The 8,470-nt window shown below is 35.0% G+C and overlaps 1 protein-coding gene across 1 annotated transcript; it reads right to left on the bottom strand.

Annotated features, from left to right (window-relative positions):
- Positions 1 to 286: 286 nt before the first annotated feature.
- LOC134857179 (uncharacterized) lies at positions 287 to 7,067 on the bottom strand. Its single transcript, XM_063873556.1, has 4 exons — positions 6,358 to 7,067; positions 2,817 to 3,006; positions 1,153 to 1,371; positions 287 to 821 (listed from the first exon to the last, which is right to left on the bottom strand). The coding sequence occupies exons 1-4, from the start codon at positions 6,436 to 6,438 to the stop codon at positions 541 to 543; spliced, it is 771 nt and encodes a 256-aa protein (XP_063729626.1). The 5' UTR covers positions 6,439 to 7,067; the 3' UTR covers positions 287 to 540.
- Between the last annotated feature and the right edge of the window lie 1,403 nt (positions 7,068 to 8,470).

Here is an 8,470-nt window from a genome sequence, read left to right as displayed (position 1 = left end):
CGGAACAAGAGAGGGGTAGTACAACAGTGCCGAAGTACAACACTATCGAAAATAAGACGTTGTTCAACAGTGCCGAAACTTATTTTGAACACTGTTTTCATTCATCCTTAATCACTGACAAGTAATCTAATTCATATTGACAAAAAATGAAGACAAAATTGGTCATTTTTTGATGCCGCTTGTTAAGCAAAGTTTCGCAAGCGCTCCGTCCCAAATTTGCTGCACAAACAGTTAACTCAGCAAAAAAAAATATTTTGTTATATTAAGAACATATTATGATATCAGAACTCCAGAACTCTGTGACATTTTAATTGACTTTGTATGATTAAAAAGCTACATTTAAAATGAACGTTATCTGAAATAAAATTTTGGAACAGCAAAACAGCACAAATTTTGGCTCTGGTATGAAAATTTAGCGTCTAAATTAGACCAAACGGTTAAAACATGAGCATCTTTCAAACTCAATATGAAATAACAAACTAGTCGTCAAATCGATGATCGATTGCAAAAATTTGAGTAATTTTTTCATTGGGTTATTAGTTATGTCATCAGTTGAGCAAAGGGGGACCATAAAAGGATAAGGGAGGACGTCAGAATGAGAGCCGGTAGCAATCCGCGGGTATCTCGGTAGTAGGGGTGCAAAGAGTTTGCGGGTGACTTGGGTCTCGGTCCCATCACCATCTCGGCCCCCGCCCCTGCCTCTTCTCCGCTCATGGAATCTCTCGTGGAATCCCTCATCATAGAGATAGACACTGCACTTGAGGGGTAATTGCCATCAGAAGGTTTCATGGGTCGAACTGGTTTGTCGAGGAAGTCACGCACTGAAAAAAAAATAATTTCAAAGCTGAATATTTTGTCAAATTTTTAAATTGCCTGAAATTAAACAATCCAGGTTTAATTTCAGCCAAATATTAATAATGTTACAGCAGGACGAGGTTTTTACCATATAATTAGACAATTTATCCGCTAAATAAATCCGCCCCTGAATATAGACAATTTTGTACATTATAAGACATTTTATCAATTTTTGTCCTTAGTTGGTCGTCGTTTTCGATTGTGGACAAAGAAAAAAATGCGGTTGCATGCAAAAAAAATTCTCAATTGAGCTTTAAAAAAGGCATTGCTTAAATAATACATTTATTATCTTCTCACCGTTTCCGAATGCTGTCATGCCATCTTCCGCGTAATCCCCCCAAATGCCTCCTCTGTTCGGAATTATGCTCCCCCTTTGCCCGCCCTCAATCACCTGCCCTTTTGTGTTTGAACCGTCAACTCTTCCCCCCTCTTCTGTCTTGTCCGAACCCTCAATTACTGCTTTCTGCTGGTCAAACTTCATCTGTACACAGTAGATGCGAATGTTGTCGTACGCACCTAACAATTCATAACTCTCCTTTCAACATGAATAAGAAAGAGAATGAATTACAATTTTATTCAAAACGCTAGCAGATTTACGAAGAATTAAAACTATTTGCAAAAAAATGAGTCTTAAGATTGCGCTTAAACGTTTAGAGAATGCCTACATCGAAGATCCTCTGAAATTTTACTAACTCGAGCAGCAGAAAAAGCATCAGAGCAACGCCCTGAATGTTCACACAGCAATAATTCAGTCACCCATAATTTAAAAACAAATGGTCGCAAGTGAGTTTTTATTTATTTTAGAGGTTTCAGATGGTATAAAAAATTAAACCATAACTGTCTAGATAAAAAGTGAGTTTCGAAGTTTGCCAGTTAAAAAATTACTGAGTCGAAAAGATTAAAAACCGCTCCGAGCAGAGATATTGTGTACACTTCTTCGAAAGTCGGAATAAAAAGATCGCTTATGAGTCCAGTAGGCATTTTTTTACACTAGTTATTACCGTTACCTTTACTTCTTTCGAGAGACACCAAAAAAGCATTTCTACGTGTCCAATGATGTCTCATAAGCCAATCTTCACGCATTGTGTTTTGGATCGATGACTTCTCGGATATACTTAACAATAGGAAAGGGGGAGATTGTTAAGCATTCGAACAGTCGAATTTTTGACCAATGAGAATGCAGCAATATTAGAATTTGTAATAGAAAGCTCTGTTGAGCTAAATTACTGTTTTTATTCATATAAATGGGGGGGGGGGGAGATTGTTAAGTAGATATCATAGGGGGGAGGGGGAGATTGTTAAGTGATCCGAATTCTCTACTATTACAGATATAAAATTCCTTAAACCTGGGTAGATAAACGTTTTCTTAGGGGAAAAGTTTTTCTTGAAAAAAGTTTTATCTTAATTTACTAACTTGCTGAAAAGTGTGCGTATTCATTTTGTAAGCATGATTTTTCGTTGACTCGTTGCAAGATTAACGTTTAAATTTAGCTCTTTATTTTTTTTCTTCATCCTACTTGAAAACATTTCCCGTAGCGTAACAAGGGCAACAACATATAACAAAGATTACAATGGTAATCTCGTGCGACAAACACTGAGATTTTAAATCTGACTTAAAAACGAAACCATTAGAAAAACAAATTATTCAATTAAAAGTAAACTGCCCACACTTGAAAAATATTTGTTTTTCACTCTATCAGCTTATCGCTTTTCACAATTTTAAACACTTATTGGGCCTGTTTTCGGAATATAATAGACTTCAGCGTTTTTAATTTGGGCGGTTTTTTCGACCATTATTTAATTGTTTAAACTCTGTGGTTTTGATCTACTTTGGCGCGAAGGACCGAATAGGCGAAAATGTTATCAGCCGATGAAAACGATTTGATCAAGTCATATTGATTCGTTGAGAATTTTTGCTCACTCGGTCCTTCGCCCATGAGAGTAGCCCCCGAGGCCCGTACCTATGCATATGTCCATTCCGTAGAAGCGCATCGTGTTCCCGTCACACAGTTCCAGGCAGTGACCAGGGATGTTGTTTTTAAGACAGCAGTCGAACACGTTGGTGCTGCGGGGATAGTGCTTGTCCACATAGCTACCGTCCACCCCTCCAACGCTGCCTCCAAGCCAACATAACAGCACACACGACCACAACTGAAAAGTCAAAGCGAAATTTACTTTACAAAATGCTTGGGGAGCAGTGGTGAAGTGGTTAACGTCTCCGCCTCTCAATCGAAAGGTCGGATGTTCGAGGCCCACCATGATCCGTGCTCGTTGCTTGAGGGTGAGGCAACATTACCCAGCCCAGAAAAATAACCAAAAAAAAAATTGCAAGTAGTTCTTAAGCAGGGGCACAACAGCGGTTCGCCGTGATGAGCTGTACAGCTCGTATGTTGGTCCTATCCCTCGTGGATAAATGATCTTAAAATGCTAGTTACACAAAGTCATCTCGCTGAAAAATGAGAAGCTTTTTCATACCTCCCCCTCCCGACCACCACCACTGACAAAATAGATTTGTGTGAGAACCAGTGTTCAATTTCGAAAAAGGATTGAAAAAAGATGTAAGCTAATTTCTGCGGCTGTTTGATTCTAATAAAACACTCTGGTGGTAAAAAACCGAGGTCTTTATTTTTTGAAAAAAATGCTTATCATACAATTCCCTTATATGGAAATTGTATGATTCGCATTTTTGTGATGATTACACACAAATAATTTTGAAATAGCTCCAAAACGTTTCAACAGCAAATCGAATTTTGTACTCAAACAAATATTTTCCAAAAAATTTTTTTTTTGCATGGAAAATTTAATTTTTGTGTGCATAACGTAGTCCTGGATACACTACTGTTGGATTTTTGTCCTTTTCGCTGACTCGTAATTTTTTTTGCAAAAAAGCTGAAAACTCCTATTTTTTTTAATTGCAGGTTTATGTAAGCCCTGATCAAAAACTGATAATTAAAAGTTCCAAATGTTAAAAATAATCAATGTTGAAAATTTTTGCCAAAATTTAAAAGTTTGTTATCATTTGTAAAAAGCAGCTCTAAGACAATTCCGGTCGTTTTCTATGCATGGTAAATGCAAGACTTTTCAATTTTTGGTGATTTGAGTAAACCAAGGTCTTGGTCAGTTGCGTTTGGTTACGAACACAATCCAAAAACTTTCAGAAATTAAATTTAGAGAAAAAATCAAATTTTTTTTGTGTATGGAAAACTACTGGTCATACAATTTTCATATATGGAAAATGCTTATCAGACAGATTTTATACAATTTTCTGAACGTACGGAATTGTATGATAAAAAATTTTTTCATAATGGAAATTGTATGATAAGAAGTTTTGGTCAAACCGGGAAGTCTTTAAACATGTTAAATTTGTATTGAAACGATCAAAGGAAATGAAAGAACAAAAGAAGAACAAAGGGAGCGTCCTTGTTGCGGAATCTGCATAAACTTCCCAAAAAAATCACAGTTTGGTGTCGTATGATTTTGACATATTTGAGGTGATTCCCGGTCAAGAAATTTGATAAACTTTCTAAAACACAAAAACTGATTTTAAACTTTTTTCCTCGCACGTAAGGCTAAAACAGAACAAACCTTTTACAATTTTGTTCAATATAATTCAAATTGGAAAAAAAGGCAAAGAAAAAAAATTTTGTTATGCGTTTTTCAGCAAATTTCAGAAAAATATCAATGAAAAGTATCAAATTTGGCTACTAACAGTTTGAGCAATTTTTTAAAATCATCTGCAAGAATTCGATACGCTGAGTCCGAACATAATACATATTTTACCTGCACTTGTTTTTTAACAGTTTATGGGGGGTTTGAAAATGGCTAATTTGGTAAAATTATGATGGGTATACTTCTTTTTCCTAAAAGCGTGCGTGCAAACAGCTCAAAAATCCTTGAAAATTGAAATGAAAGCAACCTCTGCAATTCAAATTTTATATTATTTGACCAAAACGATGTCAAGTTGTTTTCAGCTCTGTGTATGGCATACGTTTTTTTAAACGTTTTTATGAGTTTTTTTTCAAAAATCTCATCAAAAATTTTCAAACCAAACTAATTCAGATGTATTTAAGCCCGGATTAGATACGTCAGGCTAGGAAAGATTTCATGATTATTTTTGGGGTAGCATAAAAAGTTTTTCTTCAAAGCCTAGATTAGATACGTCTTTTTGTAATACTAGCAAACATTTGATGTTTATATTTTTGTGATATTCAATCTTTCAAGAGATGTTTCGTGTCTAGGGTCTTTATCAAATTTAATTGCGATCTTGATACCAAAATTTTGTCAATTGAACATTTGCTCACAAGTTCAAAATGTCGTACTGATAATCCTTTTAATCGGGAAAAGAAGTCATTTCAAAAAAAGTACCCACGACAAGACACTATTATCAAAAAAAAATCTTTTAAAAGAGACAGAATAAGTTTTTCAATCAGGTAAAAACTGACTCTTTAAAGTTCATCAGTTTTGAGTCCTTTTTGAGTCCTTTTTAAAACCTTTTTGAGTCTTATTGTTAGTGTTTTTGACTGCTTCGATTTATTTTGAACTGTTTTATTAACATTTCGTTACCAATTTTGGCCAAAATATGCGCTGGTCCAACTAAGAATCAGGGCTGTTCATAAGTTTTGCACCGTTATTTTAGCGCTGAATTAGCGTTGATTCCGCAAAGAATCTTGAACGTTCTTGGGTTTTAACTCAACTCTGAATCGGATTTGAACATTACCTGGCCATGGATAATTGATCACTGATAAAGGACAAAATCAGCAATGTTACATTTCTAAAAAATTTGCTGATCGAGCAATAATTAAATATGGCAGGTCAACTCAGTTAATGAAAAACCTTCGCTTTATTTCTGAATTAATATTTGAGGGTTGTATAACCATAGCTTGTCTGTTGACCACTCTGAGATAAACAATTATAAAAAGCGCATAAATTAGTTCCCCAAATGGGCGTTTTTTAAACCTTCTGAATTTTCTGTAAAAAACTGCAATGAAACTTCTTCATTTTCGAAAAGACCAGCCCGAGAGCATAAGCATATTGAGGAGGGGACGATAGACAGAAAGGTCCAAAAGCAATGTTATCTGAATGGGAATTACAATGTTGAAAAATTCTGTCAAAGGCCTGGCGGTAAGCGCGCGCCACCGCTCAGCGCCGATAACGTCCAGGATTTTTGTAAACAGCACATGTTTTGGAACTGACAGGCACGAATCACGTAACAGCCCGATTGCAATATACGTATGGTTCTGCATATTATACATATATTTTTTAATTTGGACCATTTTTTTCTCAGATTGGCTTTCCAGCTTTCACTAGCTACATAGTCTTAATGCAGAAAAAATTTGTGCTTATTAATCGGCGTAACTTTTGACTGCAAATTAATTTTCCAATTGCCATTTTCCTGAGCTCTTCAATATATTTTGGTTGCGGCCTTCGAAGGACTTGGGAGTAGATTTTGTCCGGCTTAAGACGAGAAAGAAAATGCTGTGAAAGTGCATTTAATTAACTTACCTGAAACATTGTAGGAATTGCAACGAGGCAACTGTTGAGCATTTCCGGATAAAACATGGTTGGAAGATTAATCAATTTCATGATAACCAAAATGATGAAATAGAGTTTTGTCAATCTTGTGTTGATTACTTGATAAGAAAATGTAATCTGTTTGCGTGTGTAGGTAGGTGCATGTAAGTTAATATAAAATATGGTGATGATGTCAGACAAATGCGGCCGTCAATTATTTCAGAAGTTCAGCTTTTGTATTGTACCACGTGTAGTGTTTGTCTCGAATGAGGGCCAAATAATCGGATTAACAAGAACGGTGATAAAAGATCTGAGCGAGCTGTGAAGGCTTTCTGTGATTATTTTTTAGTTTTCGACTCAGCTTTGAATGGGATTCAAAATGTATCAATGGGCTCTGACATTGTCAATTTGAGTTCAAATGCCTTTAAAAACCAACAAATCTTAATCTCAAATGGCTGTTGTCAACAGTAAAGATAACGTTGTCTGATAAACAAAAAACTATGCATTAAGTTTCATCTGCGGAACAAAATATTTTTTTTTCGACTTTTCCCTGACAAGCTTTGTTTTCTGTTATTTTTTATATTTTTCCAATCAATTTTTCCTGGTTGTTATGCAATATGTAATTGAAACGTACGCCTTAACAATGCAAAAAGGGTAATAAAACACTACAAACATCTGGAAATTACAGCCAAATTTAATGATGTGAAGCCCCACAACAATGCAGCCTATTGTATTTTTTTCTAAATTCAGGTGTTTTTCAAATTAAAAGACAATATGGAAAAACTGGTGTTTTTATTGATTCAAACAAACGCCTCGGAAACAAAACATTGTCTAAAACGTGCATCAGTTTCAAAAGGATCACAGGATTTTTTTTCAATAAAGGTATCAAAAATTCTTTGTACTGAGTTGAGTCACCCGTTAAATAAAACCGTATGGCACAATAGGAACCTAAGTGAATAATTTTATGAAAGCGATTTTTCGCTATATAAAATTCATAATCTTTTTGAAGTTTGCAAATCGAAGCATGAAAATCAGGCTTGAAAGATCACCTGTCAATGGTGTAACAAAAATCTATCCGGAGTTGAATCTTTTAGCCAAAAAATAAACAACACATTTATTCTTCGTGAGAAAACCAGCCTAAGTTAAGTTTCAATTAGAAAGGTTTCATAAATGAAGTTGGTTTGTTGATCTGTCGGCAATTGAGCATCGAATGATCGAATAGACCTGCAGGTTCGAGTTTATTACCACGAATTGTGTCTAATTTTCCCAATTTCTCAGGTGCGTTTCCTCAGTCTTTAAAAATGTTCAACGGCACAGATTATAAGCCGAAGAATCTTTTTGCCGAAAATCGAACAGCAATTTACGACAAAAACCTGTTTTCAATGTATAAAAGAATAATAAATTTAACAGTTGTCATTAGTCATTATAAATCCATTTTTTTTCACACATTTTTACGCGAGTCGGAGTCGATATAAAATTTTCCAGTACTAGATAATAATAAATTAGTTCAAATTGAGAAAAAAAAACTGTTTTGGATTTCTTCTAAAAGAACTTTCTTCTAAAAGAACGGCTAAAAAGTGCAGACTGCAGATACACGGCGCAGAGCAGATGCGCGTTAGCTTAGGGCGGAGAGGTGATTGATATTCTATATTACAATTTCGGAAACCAACAAAAATAAAAACACATGAGACAAACAATTTATTTACTGGATGTTTTCTGTCAATCAATACTAGCTTTTCTTTTTCATCATTAATTTTGTTTGTTCTTGCAGATTCTGATGTCCATTAAAAATTGGCTGAAAACAAAGTGAAATTTTAAAATTAATTTCATGATGCCCCCCCTCCCCCCGGCTGCCGCCAACTTTGAAACCTTTCACGAATTACTCAAAAAGTTCAAAAATTTTGAAGACGAACGATTATTTAGGCATTAAATATCTACTAAAACGCAACCTATAATTTTAGAAAAAGAAACTCTGCCTTTTATGGGGAATACCAGAAAAAATCTACACAACCTCTTTTGAGTGAAAGAACAGCAAATTATCCACGAAAATAAATTTCGAGGTAGTTTTAAATTTTATAGAGAACTTGAAACCTCGCATTTATTT

This window comes from Symsagittifera roscoffensis, chromosome 1, assembly GCF_963678635.1.
Source record: "Symsagittifera roscoffensis chromosome 1, txSymRosc1.1, whole genome shotgun sequence".
NCBI lineage: Eukaryota > Metazoa > Xenacoelomorpha > Acoela > Convolutidae > Symsagittifera > Symsagittifera roscoffensis.
This window is presented reverse-complemented; position numbering and strand designations above follow the sequence as displayed.

Excerpts from the sequence above, each read along its gene's own strand:
- LOC134857179 (XM_063873556.1), bottom strand. The coding sequence starts at position 6,438 with ATGAAATTGATTAATCTTCCAACCATGTTTTATCCGGAAATGCTCAAC. Across the intron at positions 3,007-6,357 it reads CAATTCCTACAATGTTTCAG|TTGTGGTCGTGTGTGCTGTT; the intron begins GTAAGTTAATTA and ends TTGACTTTTCAG. Across the intron at positions 822-1,152 it reads CATGACAGCATTCGGAAACG|TGCGTGACTTCCTCGACAAA; the intron begins GTGAGAAGATAA and ends TTTTTTTTTCAG.